We start from the raw sequence: 20468 nt of genomic DNA on the forward strand, positions 1-20468 counted from the left end.
AACTGATTAAAATTTTAAGGAACTGTGATTTAATCCATGTAATGCTTTCTCCTGATGTTACATCTTATTATGTATCTATGTGTTTATGTTTAGTCTTTATTTTGGTCAAAAACATAATCACTCTGCTGTCAAATTGAAAATGAGTTTTTTTTTTTTTTTTTTTTAAGTTGTCTGAGATGCTCACAGATGTCAACTATAGAATCAGGCTCTTGGTTTATATTTGAAGACTTTCCAGTTGAGCTGAAATATAACAGAACCTAATACTTTGCTTAAAAAGTTATGTGCCTCTGATTTATCTCCATGCAAAAATAAGACATCTTGGATAGCTATTAATAGAACCTCACTAAAACTAGGAGGCAGTGGGGTGGCACAATTGACAATGTTATGGTCTTAATGTCCAGAAAAACTGAATGAACATTTAATAAATATTTTGGGTACTGAATTATAAACAGATCTGGAAATTTATTATAATATGGGAGAAAGAATAAAACACCGTGCTTCGAGTCAAAAGAACAGAAATAAAACCTTCCTTTGTTACTAATTACCTGACCATATTACTTCAAATTGCTAGACACTAGTGTTATCAATAAAAATGACAGGCTTCTTTACTATTTTAAATTCACAAGACTATTTTAATGACTATTCCAGAATAATAGTAGAAATTATTTAGATTTTATTTCCTGTTATGACATAAATCATATAATATCTCCTCCATTCCAATTTAAAAGAAAGAAGCACTCAGGTGTCAGAAATGCTTTAAAGAATTTACATTTTATATTTGTCTAAGGTCATGTGGGGTTTCCTATAGATCCCTTTGCATTAATTGCTGACTTTTTGAGTTATTCCAGTACGAAAGATATTACTCACTGTATTTTCTCTTTGAATTTATATTCATTATTCAACCTATTAATTTCAAGAACTTATTTGAATAGAATTCATGAAAGTGACCTGTGTGATTATTTTAAATACCCAACTTCACTAGAATTCTCCAGGTAGTACACAGTGGATACTTATTTGGGAGAAATGATGGGATAATTGATGACATGATCTTAAGAGAATCAGATGATCTTTAGTCACTTCTTCCATTTAAAACAAAATAATAGGCCTATATAAATACATATTTATATGCATATATACACACATGTGTATGTGTATATATATATATATATATATATATATATATATAGGTGTGAAAGAGAGTGATGGAGAGAAAGAGAGAGAAAAGAGAAGTAGAGAGAAAGACAGAGAGAAAGGAGAGGGGGAGGGAGAGAGAGAGAGAGAGAGAGAGAGAGAGAGAGAGAGAGAATGAAAGAGAAGTGCGGTATTTAAGAAATATAGTGCATTTTCAAATATCTATAAAGGCTTCATGTATGAATAAGTAGTTAGAGGAAACAAGTAAATTATGAGGTGCAAAAAGTATTAAATGACTATTTGAATGAATTTTAAATTATTCATTAATCAATTCTCATGGTGACTAGAATGTAAAGAAAATTTTATGAGAAACTAGAAACTCAGTGTAATATATGTCTATATATTTGTATCAAGAAAACTAACAATCAAATCTTACATCAGCTATTTCTGAGCCATGTGATTCAGATCAAATCATTAAACTCTTCTGACTCAGAACATTTTTATGTATAAAATGAAAATCAATATTAGATATCTCAAAAAAAAACTCTTGTGAGAATAAAATAGAAATATTTAATTTAAAATATTATTTTTTTTCTCTTTATTTTATACGTTGGGAAAATGTGGCAACTAGGATGTCAAGAAAATTATCTATTATAACCCAGAAGCATAGTCACAATTTTAACCCAAATTTTCCAAAGTTAATACAAATAATATTTTCAAAAACTAACCAATTTTTAAAATGTATGAATTTTCTGTTGGTAAAATTCTATCTTGATTTTTTTTTATCACTTTTTACATCATGGTCACCTAATAAGTCTTCTTTCACCTAATTTTGAAAAGACCTTTTTTTTTTTTTTTGCTAATGTAATTATATATAGATTACATTATATTGAAATCAGAATGTGTGCATTCATATCCTATCTTTGCTGTTTAATATTTATACCCAATTCACTTAAGACTAGATTTCTCCTCTGTAAAATGGGGACAATACTAGATGATCATTAAGATGGCTTCTAACTGTAGATAACAATTTGGTTCCATTGATTACTCCTAAAATTGGAGAAAGTAACTAGACATATTTCTCTGTCACTAAATAATATATATGCACAGTTTCCTCTATTTTCTCTCAAAAGGAAGACAAAAATAACCCCGCCATTGAAAATGCTTGAAGGAAATTACACCTTAGTAACTGAATTTATTCTACTGGGATTTCCCACAAGACCAGAACTGCAAGTTGTCCTATTTCTGGTGTTTCTATTCATGTACAGCATGATTCTAATGGGGAATATTGGCTTGATGACGTTAATCAAAGTGGATCCGCGTCTTCAGACTCCAATGTATTTTTTCCTTAGCAATCTGTCCTTTGTAGATCTTTGCTATTCTTCAGTCATTGTCCCAAAAATGCTAGTCAATTTCCTTTCGAAAAACAAATCAATCTCCTATTATGGTTGTGCACTCCAGTTTTACTTTTTTTGTACTTTTGCTGACACAGAGTCCTTCATCTTGGCTGCTATGGCTTATGATCGCTATGTAGCTATCTGTAATCCACTGTTATATACTGTTGTGATGTCTCGTGGCATTTGTGTGTGGTTAATTGTCTTGTCCTATATTGGTGGCAACTTGAGCTCCTTGGTACACACATCTTTTGCCTTCATATTAACATACTGTGACAAGAACATTATCAATCACTTTTTCTGTGACCTCCCCCCATTACTCAAGCTTTCCTGCACTGATACCTCCATCAATGAACTTTTACTCTCCACTTATGGCAGTTCTGTAGAAATCATCTGTTTCATCATCATCATCATCTCTTACTTTTTTATTCTCCTCTCTGTCCTGAAGATTCGCTCCTCCAGCGGGAGGAAGAAAACTTTCTCCACATGTGCCTCCCACCTGACCTCTGTGGCCATCTACCAGGGAACACTCCTCTTTATTTACTCCCGGCCCAGTTATCTCTATTCACCTAATACTGACAAAGTGATTTCAGTCTTCTATACCATTGTGATCCCTGTATTGAATCCATTGATTTATAGCCTGAGGAACAAGGATGTAAAAGATGCAGCCAAAAAAGTTCTAAGTATAAAGGTATCATCATCGTGAAATCCAAGAAATCATAAGGAATTGTCCAATATAATATTTTTTTTCTTACTGCTTTAAATCTAAATGGTAAGAAGGACCTGGGAAATGGCCTGCTGTAGTGGCTATGCTACCAGAGATGTTATTTAACCTACAAATCATCTAGACAACTCTTGATGAAATTATAGGAGAATACAACAGTTGAGAGTTTCTTTACCCTTTATCAGTAAGTTCTGAATAAGTTCTGAAATTATCCCTCTTAATTGAAGGGGAATTTGCTAACATAAATTTAAGAATATCAGCAAGACCAGATTCATAGTATTATCAGGAAAGAAACAATCTTTTTGAGTTCAAATAACTACATCTTTAATATATGGCTATATGAGAGAGTCATGAGTAAGACACTGAGATACTTTTCTTAAAAAAAACAAATAAAAATTAAGCATTTATTTGATTATGGGTCAATAAATTTATTAAGCACAAAAATACAAACATCTATGTGGTTTCCTTGCCCTTCATAGACATGAGTTCATGATAAGGATGGCAGCTTGAGAGTACATCACATCTGATGTGCTCCAAGCACATGTCAAGATATCCTGGGTTTCTTCCCTCATATCTGATTGTTAGTTATTATTCTGTTGATTCACAAGACCTGAGTGGGGAAGGTATATAAGTGCACATTGTGTACCACAAATCCCTTTGTCAACCTCCAGGACACTGTGATCAGACAAGTTTGTTAACTTTATACACTTCAATTAGAGCAAAATTGCTAAGAGGGTAGTTTACCAACCACCTCATTTCTAAATCTAAAGTTAGATTACCAAGCCAGTTGTTACATACATAGGAACTTCCTGATATATAAATATTTCAATCAATATTAAACATGAAGTCATTTCTGTCAGGCAGGGCTAGAAATGATCCAATTTTATAAAATAGAAATATCGACTGCCATTTCTTTATCTTATTTATTTTTTTTTCTTTTTAGGAAAACTTAAAACATATGCACATGTCATATTGAATTTCTATGGAAAGAAAAGAAAATTTAAGGAGGGATTAGAGGAAGGAAGAGAAAGAGGTAGGAAGTAGAAAGGGCAGAAGAAGGGAAGGAAGTAAAACAAATATAACCATAACAACATATTTTATGCCCCTCACTAGTGGTTACGCATTCCTACATAGATAGTAGAGTTGCAATTGCTATGTTTTTTGTTGTTGTTGTTGTTGTTGTTGTTTGTTTGTTTGTTTGTTTTTCCAGAAGCAATTGGGGTAAAAGCCTGAGATCATATTTGAACTCAGGTCATCCTGACTTCAGGGATGGTGCTCTATCCACTGCGCCACCTAGCTTGCCCCCTCTGCCTTTTTCAGTTGGTAATTATAAGTTCATTACAATCACCTTTTGTCTTCTCCCCTTTATTGTAATTATAATGAATTACAACACAATCTCTTTTTGTCTTCTTGTTCTTTTGACCCCCCATTATTGTATTAGTTTTATGTTTAGTGTTTGGTTGTTTTTCATTTAAGTATTTCTATGTTTTTTATGTTCCTTTGAATTTTTAAAATTCATCATTTCTGGTAGAATGACAATGTAATAAATGTTTGTTGTTTAACCAATTGTCTAAGTTATTAATGCAAATTTTTTATTGTTTCCCCCACTGATTCTATCCCTTCTGAAATGTAGTTTTTATAAAGCTATTAGCATAATCTTTCTATAGTCCAGATGTCAATATCATATACTCCTTCCCATGAATTTTAATTCTCCATGGCTATAACACATAATAAGATGTGAGTTATATTACTTTCAATCTAAGTCATTAGCATAGTCTTAACATGTCTTTCTTTCTTTCTGTTACTTGTGCATTTATATGAGAAAATGATTTTTGCCTACTGTATGTTTCCTTCTCATCTCTGTTTTACTTCCATCAAAGATCACCTAATGTTTTATGTTCATTAAAAAGCCTCTCCTAATATCTCTAGATATTGATGTTTTTTCCCTGTCTCTCCCAACAAGATTGTCCCTTCTAATCTCTATCTTCTACTAACCTTACTTAAATTTATATCATATTTTCTTCCCAGTACAATGTAAGCTCCTCAAGAGGAAGAGTTATTTTTTGTTGCTTTGTTTGCATCCCTAGCAGATAACGAGGCATTTTATGCATCAAATACTTATTAAAATATATCATAACACTAAACTGAAATTTGTTTCCCAAATCCTAAAAGAATACCAGGCTTCTTGAGACCAAATTTTGCATAATTTTTGTCATTCTATTTACAAAGAATAGCACTCTGCACATAATAGAAATTTAATAAATTATCAAATATAAGTATTTCTACTTCAATCATCATTTTAATTATGAGATAAATGAGGCATAAGAGGCATTCAAATAACCAAAAATATTGTAAATATGTTAAAACTCAATCTGAGAGCATTTTTTAAAAAAATCCATTGGACTCCCCAATTTTACTTTAATTGTTGACATGACACATTATTATTATTATCATCTTTCACAATTATTAAAAATGGTAAAACACAAAAATAATTAACATTGTCTTTAAATGATTTCATTCAAAATTTTGATGTTTGTCTTTACTTAAATGATTCTTAAATCCATAAATCTAATACTACTCCATTGCCAATTATTACTTTGACATTTTAAATTTGATTCTTTAAAGGAATCTCAAAATCAACATATTGAAAATTGAATTTATTCTTCCTCCATAAATTCACTTACCTTCCCTATTTCTGTCCAATGTTCCAATGTTTTTTCAGTCATAATTTCCAGATTCTCAACTTCTGGTTTATATTTAACTCCTTACATAATTAATTACTCCCTGAGTCTTCCCTATTCATGATCTCTATCACATTCATCCCAGTCTCTCATACTACACTGTCATCAATGAAACCCATGTCACTTTTTTCTCTAGTATTTTAGCAGCTTTCTAATTATCTTCTTTGCCTCACAGCTCACCCATTTCCATTCCATATCTCATATAACTGTCCAATGGTTGTTCCTAAACCATTGATAAAACCATATTACTCTCTGCTTCAATAAATTCCAAATTCCCTCTTACCACTGAAATAAAATGAAAATCTGTCTGTCATTTATTCTTTCAGAATATGTCTCCTATTACTTGAGTATTATTACTTCTGTGAAGAAAGAGGAAGAATGAGTTACCACTACCAAAAATCAAAAAAAGTGGTTTTGCCACCAATATAAATGAAATTAAAGTTATATTATGAGCTATTCTGCCCAATTATACGTCAATGAAGGTAACTATCAAAGTGAAATGAATGAATATTTACAAAAATATGAATTGCTTTAGTTAACAGAAGAGATATGAGTATATTAAATAGCCCTATCTTAGAAAAAGAAAACAAAATTGAACTAATCATTTACTATAGCATAGCATTCTATTATAACTATATGTCACAACTTGTTCAACCATTTAGCTATTTCTTTTCAGTGATAAGTGCTTTTAAAAATTCTTTTTATAAATCATTCCATTAACCCTTTTCCCTCAATCATATTAAAAGGTAACACTATTAAATCTTGAATGAATATGCAATTGATTTTTGCCATTTCTCCAGTTGAAATATCTGTTATTGGGAAATACATATTGTAGCTGATTGGCTATATATCTCAAAGAAACACCAAAGAATAAGTTTTAATCTTTAGATATTTAATTATAATTTCAATAAATCAACAGTGATCTGAGTTCAATATCAATGTTGTTGATATTCTTGGGAACAACTTAAGACACACAAGGAAACCCTGCCTCAAAAGAGTTATTCTATCATATGTGCATATTTGTCATATTATCAGTATTAATGTTTGTATGTATATACATATATGACTATATTTATGTATATTATATGAATACCTGCTTATACACACTGTATCTCCATTCACACATTCATCCAATTTGAGAAAACACTAGAGGATTAAAAGTTAAAATATGTCCCCAGTTGTACTTCCCATCTTGAAATGAGGCAATGGTTCATTCTAGGACAAGAAGATAAATGGATTTTCCCTTTGGGATAATTAGATAAGTGTTTATATAATAGTGTAAAGATAAATCTGAGGCTTCCAATTTTTAAGTTTGAAATGTCACTAAATAAAATATAACTTCCACTTGAGTTCATCAGACAAGACATGACTGTTCTTTGGCCAGGTAAGTTTTAGAAATGTCAAGAGATAGTTTTGGAAGAAAATCATTGTAAGAAACACATAGGTGAGAGTATCAGAGATTTGTGATTAGCATGCTTTGTTTGAGACTTGATAACTGACAGAATTTAGTACCAAATAACAGAGATGATGCTTCTCTCCATGGGTTCAGAATCTGCACCCTCTAAATGAGGAATGAATTCACCTTCTCAGCTGTTGCTAGTTGAAATGGGCTTTAATAGGGTATTTTCCTCTTTTAATATAATAAATATTAACTTTTTGATTACTGACAAAAGGAGTTCAGATAATACTTTCTAAGTTTCCAAAGGAAAAAAAAAATGACTTATGTTTCACTTTTTTTTTTGCTCAAGTTAAAAATATAAGCAAAATCATTTCTTCTTTCCATTTGTTATCATTTTTTTCCCTACAAATCATCTATATTCTTATTCCAAATCTATATAGATATCAAAAAAGCACGTAGACACATGCAATATTCTTGAAAAAGCATAGATTTCCTCTCTAGTTTCTTCTCCTTACAGACTCCATAAGTATATCCCAAATGTATAAACAGTGCCAATTAGTAATATTGATAATTTTGATAATTTTCAGTGGGTTTCACATTTTCCAATATCTGTCATAGGGTGTTGCATTATGAAAATCTCATTTTAAAATATCGAGAGGTCAGGAATTGTAACAGAAAATAAAATGTAAGAATCTTTTATACTTAACTGAAAACACCAGGGAAACTGGAGAATTTTAGATCAATGTGTTGCCAATAGAAATTTTAGGAATTTTAATTTCTAATTTTATAGACTTTTGTATTATTGTACAGGGAACTTTCAGTGAAGAAACCCACTGTGTCATTGCAGATCAGAATTTGCTCTCCAAATGATAATTTTATGAAAATATCTGAAGTTTGTGAATGGGTGACTTGTTTGTGATGAAACCAGCCAGTATAAACAAAAGGTACAACTTGACACCAGGTTTACTGAATTCAGAGACAAGTAAAATATAAATTAAGAATCCGAAGAATTTTATTATTCTTATGACAGCATTTTACAAATATTTGTCAAAGTGAAAGAATAGTAACAGATATTGTTTTAAAGATTGCAAAAATCTTAATGGGAATATTTTCTTTTGAGCCACATGACAAGACTTTGCATAAGATATGTATGTGTTATGTTCCCCCTTTGCAGTGAAGGAAAATGAGACTCAGAAAGATACATTAAAATATCCATAGTTATTTTTTTAATGTGTGTCAGAGGGAAGACTTCATGACTCTATGGGTAGTTCTAAAGGCTTGGTTCAATTGTCCGTCAGTCTGGAAGATCAAAAATAGCATCACTATGTTAGAGTCAAGTTAATGTGTCCAAGTGTGGCAGATTAGACCCATACAAATGTGGAATGCTCTGTCACAGATCAGACACAAAGAGACCCCATGAATATTTGGGGTGGAATTCTCTAATTTTGTGTCTTGCTTTTCTTCTGAGCTAATTATTTCTCCATCATGGAACATAGATTTTTTCTATATACGTAAAAAGACATACTGAAACTCATTGAGCATTTGAATAAAACTGAAAATAACTAATCTCTTCAGAAAGTATCATCATGTTTTGCTTTGTTTTAGAAAGATTCTATATGTACCTCCTTCAAGCCATCTTTGCATTTGAGGGTACCATCATCTTTCCAGTCACCAAGATTCACATCTCTCTCTCTCTCTCTCTCTCTCTCTGTGTGTGTGTGTGTGTGTCTCTATTTCTCACTCTCTTCTCTGTATGTCTGTCTTTTTCTGTTTCTATCTGTCTCTGTTTCTGTTTCTCTGTCTCTCTCTGTGTCTCTGTCTCAATCTGTCCCTCTGTTTCTCTCTCATACACACACATACACATACACACACACACACACACACACACACACACACACTACTCATTCAGTTACAAAGTTCTATCAGTTTTGCATTTATGGCATATCCAACCCTATATAAAATGATAAAGGAGGATCCTTGAGGAAGAGAAGGAGATGATAATAATAATGAGTAATAATAGGGCAAAATAATTAATAGAAGTAAAGCAGAAGAGTTAACTGTCATATAAAAAAAACAAGAAACACAAATACAATAACAATGATTAGGAGTAGAATTTATTATTTGAAAAACAGTACTGGTAGTGATCATTGATCTCAGAAAAAAGTCAAAAATAAAAAAGATTCAAAAAAGAGAAAAATCTACCTTGTATGTAAGCATACTGTTATAGATATAGCTATATGTATGTGCGTATATTTTTATATGTATATGTGTGTATGTATGTAAATAAATAATTAAATCTGTGCTTACCTATAGCCTGCTTCAGAAAGGTGGACCAGTAGGAAAGGAGAAAAACAAAATGAAAAGTTTACAGCAGAGAACAAAAGAAAACCTACAAGGAAGAAACAAAAGATGGACAGATATAACATCTTTTATTATTTTATATTTCAAATCTTCCTTACATTTTGTTGAACACATGAACATATTTTCCCTCCTGTATTTCTTTCTCAATTTTTTTTTTGCATTTAAGTTTTAAATAATAATAAAATTCTGCACATCCTTGTTCACTTTATAATTTTCTGGCCTATTTTTACAACATTGTTCTATTCTTTCTAAGAGACAGCTAGATGGCACTGTGAAGAAAATACTGACCCTGGATTCGGGAAGATTTGAGATTTCATCTCACTTTAGATATTTACAAGCTGTGTTATCCTGAGCAAATCATTTAAGCTCCATCTTAATTTCTATATCTTAAAAGGAGATAATAATAGCAACTCTCTAAGGTTTTTAAGAATAAAATGAGAAAATTAATATATTTTGCAAAACCTTAAAAATATAAATTTTAGTTCATATTGTTTACTCTCAGTTCTAGTATCACTTATTTTCTTGCAAGGAAATTTTGTGACACAAGACAGTATATTTCTGAGCAGATGTTCTCTTTAGCTTTCTTTCATCCCTGGATTTTTTTTTTCTTTTAATTTTGCCTCCTGAGTTCCTTGTCTTAATTCAAATCTTAACTAATGTTCTGCATCATACAATAAGAACCTTTTAGTCCTCTACTACATGTATATTAATTTTGAGAATATCAAACATATGCATACACATACTTACATATTTTTTGTCTCATTGGACTATACACTTTTTGAGAGCTGCTATTATTTATACTTTTATATGTATCCTCATGATTATTACATTGTCTGACACACAATAGTTCCTTACTAAATTTTTATTGAGTTAAAGTCCCCATTTTAGTATTGAGGAAGCTCAGGAGTTTTTGTGTATTATTTATGTGTATAATGTAATCAATCCACATTAACAATTAAAATATATGAGGTAGGATTTCAGTTCAAATATTCCTGAATTCAAGTTTAGTGATACTTTAAAATGCATTAGTTCTGTTGGTTGGTGATTGCAGCACCGAGAGTTAAATATTTGTTCATTTATTTATTTGTGGTTAAGGGGTGATTATGAAACAATACTGATCATATTTCTCGGAATTACTATCTTACAGGAAATCTTGATTATTATTACGCTTTATTCTCTCATTATTAACTGTGTGACCAAAGGCAAATTGTATAATTTCCTTAAACTTTTTTCACAGAAGAAAATTTGAATTACTTACATTAGGAATCCATACTTCATAGGTCTGTGCTAGCGAATTTTTTTTAAGCTTTAAAACACGATGCAACTGTGAGGCATCTTTATTTCTTCATTTCCTTCTCTGTTTTGTGAATATCTTATCTGAATAAGATGGTATTATATATATATTTTTGGCATTAATAAGTAATGGACAGGAACTATTTGTCTCACTTTTACAGATGAGAAGCAACCTAAAAGTCCTGCATTCATTAGCTTTACAAAAACATGAAAACAGAATTCCTTCACATGCCTGTTTCCTGTTCACAGAAACCGAGGAGAGAACAAAGCAGAAATAATGGAGAATTACTCGATCCCAACTGAATTCATCCTCTTGGGAATCACTAGTGATCCAGAGCTAAAAGTGATCCTTTTTGTCCTCTTCCTCATCATTTATTTGGTAATTCTTATAGCAAATCTTGGGATGATTATCTTAATCAAGATAGACCCCCAGCTCCATTTGCCCATGTACTTCTTCCTAAGCCACATGTCCTTCTGTGACCTCTGTTACTCCACAGCAATAGGACCCAAGATGTTGGTGGACTTCTTTGCCAAAGACAAATCTATTTCCTTCACTGGTTGTGCTCTACAATTCTATTTCTTCTGTTCCTTTGTAGATTCTGAATGCTTATTGTTAGCCGTTATGGCCTTTGACCGTTACACGGCCATAAGCAATCCTCTGCTTTATACAGTAAATATGTCTAGTCAGGTTTGCTACTTATTGATTGCTGGTGTCTACATGGTAGGGATGATGGATGCTCTGCTCCATACTACATTAACCTTCACACTGAGTTTCTGCAAGTCCAATGAGATTAATCATTTTTTCTGTGATGTTCCTCCTCTTTTATTAATTTCTTGTTCTGATACCTATGTCAATGAGATAGTGATCTTCACTGTGTTCGGTTTTATTGAAATGGTGACCATTTCAGTAGTCCTCATTTCTTATTGTTACATAATTCTCTCTGTATTTAAGATGCACTCCACTGAGAGCAGATACAAAACATTTTCAACCTGTACTTCTCACTTAACTGCAGTCACAATCTTCCAGGGAACTCTCCTTTTTATGTACTTCAGGCCAAGTTCTGCCTATTCACTAGCCCAAGACAAAATGACCTCCTTATTTTATACTCTTGTCATTCCCATGTTAAACCCTTTGATCTACAGTTTGAGAAACAAAGATGTGAAAGGGGCCCTGGGAAAACTGAAAAAGAAAACATGTTTTTAATATTGATTGCTATTATTTCAATAAGATGGATTCTGTAGTGGAAGATTGGGAATCTGAAATTCAGTTCATTAAAGATATGCTAAGCCTTTTGAGCAGCTTGACTTTTATTGAAGTGAAAACATTAACATGACAATATACTGATATTGAATTTCAAAATCTGAAAGGAACTTCAGAGTTCAAGGACTTAACTAAAAAAGAATTTATTCTGAAACTTCTCTGACAAATGTCTATATGTTAATTATCCCTTTGAAAGTGAAATTATCCAATTGAATGTATTTGTGGGGGACTGGATACTAGACCCCCTTATAAATTCACTATTTAGAGGCATCTTCAGATAGAAACAGGAAACATTTTTTAGTCTTTGGAAGGAGAGATCCAAACACACCAGTTGAGCAGACACAGAGCCTTTCAGCACCTATTTCCCAGCATTGTGCCTGGAGATGAGCTGGAAACAATGAACTGATTAAATAGCAAAAGGTTTGCATTCATTGAATGTACTGAAAAGGAAGTCGATTTGTCCAATAATTAGCAACATTGTCTACTTCCTGTAGGTCATATAGCTTCCTGAAGCTTAGAGTTAGGGTCTGACCGTTTCCGCTCCATAGTTCTCTGAGAATAGGGATCATGTGACTTCCTGAAACTTAAGGCTAAAATATCACCCACTCCATCTCATAGATTTTTTGAGAAATCTTTACCTCTCCCATTCAGTCCTTCCTCTTTATTTCATACTTTTGAAGATTTCTCACCCCAATTTTGATACATTTTTTCCACAAGGGCATCTTTGTTATCTAGGCCTTCAGACTCATCCCTTTCTTCAGTATCAACTGCAAACCATCATCTATCATTTAGAACCAACAACTACACATTAGTGAAAGCTCTCAGGAACCATTTTAACTAAGAAATCTTGAACTATTGTAGTGATTAATACATAAGCAAGTGATAGGATAATTCTGTTTAAAGCAATGAGCAGGAATCAGAGACCCCGCTTACACCAACTCCCACTGTCTTGGAAACCTGTCATCACAGACCAACAGATTGGCATCTATCAGCCAGTATTATCCCCAGACTTACAGCATTGTTGAGACCCAGTAGCCTCAGAGCCATTATCCCATCATTCCCTCCTCAAGCAGTCCAGATTGAGATTCATTTTGGACAAAGGAATAAAAGTCTCCTCTTCTGGACTTGCTTCAGGCTGATAAGTGTGTAGAGTCTACCCTGTCTGGTGGGGTCCAGACTGAGGAAGGGAGACAAGTGACTTGTAGGGGGTGTCAGCAGCATCCAGTGCTGAATGTCAGAATCAAATATCAGGTTGACCAAGTAGTTGGAATTTCATGACTTGGAGTTATGAAACAACTCTCAAAAGTACATTTAAAAAGTGCAAGGACTAAATATGAGCAAAAGGAAAAGAATAAACAAAAATAGGATTAGTATGGGCATTACTAGAGACAGTAACCAGGAGCCTCACCCAGAAGAAGATTGAGGGGGGAAGATAAGGCTATTGTGACTATCTCTCATACAGAGAATTTTTCCTAAAATAAATACCAAAGAACATTTTCCCCAAATTACTGATTTTGTTTCCTCAAAGGATTAGAGGCAGTGGTTGGAACACGGTGGCCTTAAGTGAGTATGGCCTCTTTAGCAAAACTCTAGAGCCTTTTCAATCTTACAAGAGAAGACTTTTACCCAATTAGTCCAGGTGTTAACAAAATCAAAAGGATTTTGATGCCCCTACAAGGGAGTGTATGTGCAAAATCCATCTGTGAATGCTCCCCTAAGTATGTACCCTTCCTCCAGATAGGCCTTTGTAACAGTCCTTTCAGAATTTACTTGTCTGGGAGCTATATGAGGGAATGCAGGAGTCAGGAGTTGAAGAATTAAAGGTGCCATGGTCAGGGGCACACAGGCAGTAGCATGGGCAGCTGAATCTGCAAGCCAGTTTCCCTTCACCTGAAGTGAATCCCCCTTCCTTTATGTAACATAACAGAAATCTCTGTAGGTCCATGAACAACCTACAGTAATTGTTCCCCTGCATACTTAATGAGGGAATATTTGGCTGTCAAAAATTCCCTTTCTTTCCGTATAGTCTCATGAGCATGGAAGACATGAAAGGTATGTTTGAAGTCAGTATAAATATTCCTTCTTGTTCCTTTCACCAATTCTAAAGCTCTGCTATTAGCAAAAATGTTCTGAACCTAGTGGAGAACCAGAATCTACAATGATTGATTCAGGATGAGCTTAGAGGGTTTCTAAATTTGAAGAGTTGTGGAAGCTGCTGCTCTAAGGCCTTGGGAGGGTGACCCCAAAAACAACAAGTTTTCTTTGAGAAGTAAGCAAAGAGTCTGGGATTAAGGACCCGGCTGCATCATTCATTAACACACAGAATAAAAGGCTTTAGGTAGTGTAATGTACAGGCTAGCTCTCTGGTGGGCCTTGGGATCAGCCAGAGGCTTTGGGATTAGTAGAGGACTGAAGTGAAGGAGGCAGGAAAGCAGCACCAAGTGGCTGGTGAAAGATGGAGTCTGGAGCCTGAAGTCTTCTCTGTGGCCCAGAGCCCTCTCTCACTGGGACTCCCTTAAATACCCCAGCATGACTACATTATGACAACACACTGGGCATGCACAGCTGTAGAACATTACATCACCACATTGCCCTGTATACACCAACTAGATTGACCACATCATTACATCACATCACATATGCTTAGAGACCCACCATCTCCTACCAAGTAGGTACTTAACTACAAGCACCTTGTTCTCTCAGATTCAAGTACACCCTTTCAGAGTTCTGGTCTACAATGTAGGGTAAGGTAGGGGAGAGGTCAGTTTAGCTTTCAAGGTCTTAAAAACCTTGGCCTGATCAGGGAGTGATAAGATTGTTTGCTTGCTCTCTTCAGGGGACAAAAAGGAGGTTGGGGGTGTGTGTGACCTAAATACTTAGACTGATAAGCAAAGTGGGTCTTCAGATGAGAAACTCTTGCCCCAGGAAGCAAGTTAAGGATTTTTATGGCAGCAGCCAGACAAGCCTCCAGGGCTGGGCTGCAGATCAAGATATAATGTATATACTTGTATTGTGCCTCTTGTCTTCTATTGACCACTTGTTCCAATTATAGAAATTTGCTATAAGAGGAAAAAGCAGGGACATTATTATAATATAATATAATAAATCAAAACTGATTCTTCAGGGCCTCAGTCTGACAGTAAAAACATGACAGGATAAAGCACCCTTAGCTCTGACAAACAATCTTGCAGGAATAATTCCATCTCATAGCCAGATTCAGGAATAATCAGGTAGAAAACAAAGAAACAGAATTGGGAAAATGATCAAAAGGATTCCACCTTAAGCAGAGGCTAAAGTTGTCCTTCCAGCTCTTACACAGATAAGACTTCCATGTATAATAGTTCAGGAAGGCATACCCCCAAGTAACTTATAGCATTCCCCCTAAATGTTAGTTTACTGACTTAGTGATCCCTCAGATAATCATATCCAGATTCAAAATTCAAAACAATATTAGTTACAATCCTGAAAGATTTCATCGCAATAGTTTCACTAATCAAGTTTTTAGATCCTAAACTATCAATCCCATGTGCCTGTAGAGTACAACCAACGTTAAAGGCAGTACTGTTAGATTAGAATCTTGCTCTAGATACTTCAAGAAAGCTATAGATTATATTTGTTATACTTATTAAACAGAGACCATTATGCACTTAAATAAATATTAAATAATTTGCTGAAGACAGATGGAGATCTTGGCAGAAATAATGATTTTCAGAGAACTTGCAGTTCTAACAAATCTCTTAAGTTTCTAGCATTGCTAAGCATTTGAAACTTTGATACAGCATCAAACATGGTTTTGACTTTGTGCAAATAACTAGTATATAGTTAATATAAGCTTAGAATTGAAAACTATTAAAAATTCAAAAACCTCCAGGAAACTAAAGATGAAGAGACTGGAACTCTGCACTCAACCCATGAAACTTCCCCTGCCTGTCCAACCAGAAATCCTACCCCATGGCTGCTGCCCTCCCCTGGGTCAACGTATCAAAGTATTCTACCTCATGTTGTCTTTCCCTTCTCCCCCTCCCTACTCTCCTTTCTCTCCCCTCCCTCCCCCATCCCGTGCCATGTGTCATCTCTCCTAACTCCACTCTGCTTTTCAACCCCACTTTTCCTCCTTAGAGCTAACTGTTTTAAGGTACTTTCAGGATTTAGCCTGCCAGTTAAGGACATGCCTCAATCTCATAGGTTTTTCCCTTCTCCTGGCAAATGCTAAGTTCTACCAGGATCTTGGACCTTTCCATAACAAATATACCTTTTGCCAAAGATAATGACCAATGTTAATTCTTCCATGACTAAACTCCAGCTTTTGGTGCCTATCATCATCTGCTTTCTACATAACCCACATAATACCTAACAATTTTAGGTTTCAATATTAGGACAATAACACTTAATTAGCAATGTCACAATTTTCATAACACAGCCTATCACAAAAATGTATAAGAATCTCATGTAATTTATAATCATTTCCAACTTTATTGTATACCAATTAAAAAGTTATTTTAAAAATCCATACTTTACCTTTTGATATTCTAACTCCATTCAAGTTACCAATTGCTTTTACAAAACAATCATCTCTTTTAAAAAAAAAAAAAAAAAAAAAAACTTAAAACTTTAAGATTCACAATAATATCTAAATAACTTTGGACCAAATTTCATAAAGTTTATACACATGTCCAGCAGAGCTGACAAAATTTTAAAGCATAGCTCATAGTTTTTACAAATTACTAAATATATATTTTAGAAAGCAACATACTGCATCTAACTAGGGGATACAAACATGTGATCCCCTAAAGTAAGCTACCATAATTTTGTTTTAGCAACTAATTTTTAAATTTAAAATAAAATTAAATACAAATTTAAATATCCAGTAGTAATGTTTCAATATTTGAACACAAATTTCTAAAATCTTGTGCTTAAAGTAAACAAATTCACAATTCTAGCATATACCACTTAATAGTGATTATCTTATAAAATTGTAACAGTAAGAGATTCATTATATAAAATTTACACCTCATCATATCTAAAGAAGTGGCCTTAACCTCAAGATTCCTGATATCAAATCCAATCATTAGAAGTTGTTTCTACTTGACAAAGTTGTAGATTATCACTTTTTTTTTTTTATTTAATAGCCTTTTATTTACAGGATATATACATGGGTAACTTTACAGCATTAACAATTGCCAAACCTCTTGTTCCAATTTTTCACCTCTTACCCCCACCTCCCTAAATGGCAGGATGACCAGTAGATGTTAAATATATTAAATATAACTTAGATACACAATAAGTAAACATGACCAAAACATAATTTTGCTGTACAAAAGAATCAGACTCTGAATTATTGTACAATTAACATGAAGGAAATCAAAAATGCAGGTGTGCATAAATAAGGGATTAGAATTCAATGTAATGGTTTTAGTCATCTCCCAGAGTTCTTTTTCTGGGTATAAGCTAGTTCAGTTCATTACTGCTCCATTAGAAATGATTTGGTTGATCTCGTTGCTGAGGATGACCTGATCCATCAGAACTGGTCATCATCTAGTATTGTTGTTGAAGTATATAATGATCTCCTGGTCCTGCTCATTTCACTCAGCATCAGATTCGTGTAAGTCTCTCAGGCCTTTCTGAAATCATCCTGTTGGTCATTTCTTACAGAACAGTAATATTCCATAATTTTCATATACCACAATTTGTTCAGCCATTCTCAACTGATGGACATCCATTCAGTTTCCAGTTCTGCTCACACTAAAAGGGCTGCCACAAACATTGGTGCACATACAGGTCCCTTTCCCTTCTTTATAATCTCTTTGGGATATAATCCCAGTAGTAACACTGCTGGATCAAAGGGTATCACAGTTTGATAACTTTTGAGCATAGTTCAAACTACTCTCCAAAATGGTTGGATTCGTTCACAACTCCACCAACAATGAATCAATGTCCCAGTTTTCCACATCCCTCAACAATCATCAATTATTTTTCCTGTCATCTTAGCCAATCTGACAGGTGTGTGAAGTAGTATCTTAGAGTTGTCTTAATTTGCATTTCTCTGATTAATAATGACTTGGAGCATCTTTTCATATGACTAGAAATAGTTTCAATTTCTTCATCTGAGAATTGTCTGTTCATATCAACTTGACTATTTTTCAATTGGAGAATGGCTTGATTTTTATAAATTAGAGTTAATTCTCTATATTTTGGAAATGAGGCCTTTATCAGAACCTTTGACTGTAAAAATATTTTCCCAGTTTATTGCTTCCCTTCTAATCTTGTCTGCATTAGTTTTGTTTGTACAAAAACTTTTCAGTTTAGTATAATCAAAATTTTCTATTTTATGATCAGTAATGATCTCTAGTTCTGCTTTGGTCATAAAGACCTTCCCCTTCCACAGGTCTGAGGTAAACTATCCTATGTTCCTCTAATTTATTAATAATTTCATTCTTTATAGCCTGGGTCATGAGACCCATTTGACCTTATCTTGGTGTCAGCGTTAAGTATGGATCAATGCCTAGTTTCTGCCATATTGAGTTTCCAATTTTCCCAGCAATTTTTTTTAATTTAATAGCCTTTTATTTACAGGATTTATACATGGGTAACTTTACAGCATTAACAATTGCTCAAACCTCTTGTTCAATTTTTCACCTCCTACCCCCACACCCTCCCTAGATGGCAGGATGACCAGTAGATATTAAATATATTAAAATATAACTTAGATACACAATAGTATACATGACCAAAACATTATTTTGCTGTACAAAGAATCAGACTCTGAATTATTGTACAATTAGTTTGTGAAGGAAATCAAAAATGCAGGTGTGCATAAATATAGGGATTAGAATTTAATGTAATGGTTTTAGTCCTCTCCCAGAGTTATTTTTCTGGGCATAGCTAGCTCAGTTCATTACTGCTCCATTAGAAATGATTTGGTTGATCTCGTTGCTGAGGGATGGCCTGATCCATCAGAACTGGTCATCATCTAGTATTGTTGTTAAGTATATAATGGTCTCCTGGTCCTGCTCATTTCACTCAGCATCAGTTCGATGATAAGTCTCTCCAGGCCTTTCTGAAATCATCCTGTTGGTCATTTCTTACAGAACAGTAATATTCCATAATATTCATATACCACAATTTATTCAGCCATTATCCAACTGATGGACATCCATTCAGTTTCCAGTTTCTAGCCACTACAAAAAGGGCTGCCACAAACATTCGATGCACATACAGGTCCCTTTCCTTCTTTATAATCTCTTTGGGATATAATCCCAGTAGTAACACTACAGGATCAAAGGGTATGCACAGTTTGATAACTTTTGAGCATAGTTCCAAACTACTCTCCAAAATGGTTGGACCCGTTCACAACTCCACCAACAATGAATCAATGTCCCAGTTTTTCCGCATCCCCTCCAACAATCATCATTATTTTTCCTGTCATCTTAGCCAATCTCGACAGGTGTGTAGTGTATCTTAGAGTTGTCTTAATTTGCATTTCTCTGATTAATAATGACTTGGGCATCTTTTCATATGACTAGAAATAGTTTCAATTTCTTCATCTGAGAATTGTCTGTTCATATCCTTTGACCATTTTCAATTGGAGAATGGCTTGATTTTTATAAATTAAGAGTTAATTCTCTATATATTTTGGAAATGAGGCCTTTATCAGAACCTTTGACTGTAAAATATTTTCCCAGTTTGATTGCTTCCCTTCTGATCTTGTCTGCATTAGTTTTGTTTGTGCAAAAACTTTTCAGTTTGGTATAATCGAAATTTTCTATTTTGTGATCAGTAATGATCTCTAGTTCTGCTTTGGTCATAAAGACCTCCCCCTTCCACAGGTCTGAGAGGTAAACTATCCTATGTTCCTCTAATTTATTAATAATTTCATTCTTTATGCCTAGGTCATGAACCCATTTTGACCTTATCTTGCTGTACGGCGTTAAGTATGGATCAATGCCTAGTTTCTACCATATTAGTTTCCAATTTTCCCAGCAATTTTTATCAAACAGTAAGTTCTTATCCCAAAAGCTGGGATCTTTGGGTTTGTCAAAGACTAGCTTGCTATATTTGTTGACTGTTTTATCCCTTGAACCTAATCTATTCCACTGATCAACTAATCTATTCCTTACCCAATACCAAATAGTTTTGGTAACTGCTGCTCTATAATATAATTTTA

At 33.7% G+C, this 20468-nt stretch overlaps 2 protein-coding genes across 2 annotated transcripts; both read left to right on the forward strand.

Moving 5' to 3' along the window:
• The first annotated feature begins 2292 nt into the window (after positions 1-2292).
• On the forward strand, positions 2293-3231 carry LOC100915630 (olfactory receptor 5I1). Its single transcript, XM_012552658.1, has one exon. It carries the CDS (start codon positions 2293-2295, stop codon positions 3229-3231), a length of 939 nt encoding a protein of 312 aa, XP_012408112.1.
• An 8089-nt stretch (positions 3232-11320) lies between these two features.
• LOC100919542 (olfactory receptor 5W2-like) lies at positions 11321-12247 on the forward strand. Its single transcript, XM_003773838.1, has one exon. The coding sequence runs from the start codon at positions 11321-11323 to the stop codon at positions 12245-12247; it is 927 nt and encodes a 308-aa protein (XP_003773886.1).
• Positions 12248-20468: the final 8221 nt, after the last annotated feature.

This window comes from Sarcophilus harrisii, chromosome 6 (genome assembly GCF_902635505.1).
Source record: "Sarcophilus harrisii chromosome 6, mSarHar1.11, whole genome shotgun sequence".
Lineage (NCBI taxonomy): Eukaryota > Metazoa > Chordata > Mammalia > Dasyuromorphia > Dasyuridae > Sarcophilus > Sarcophilus harrisii.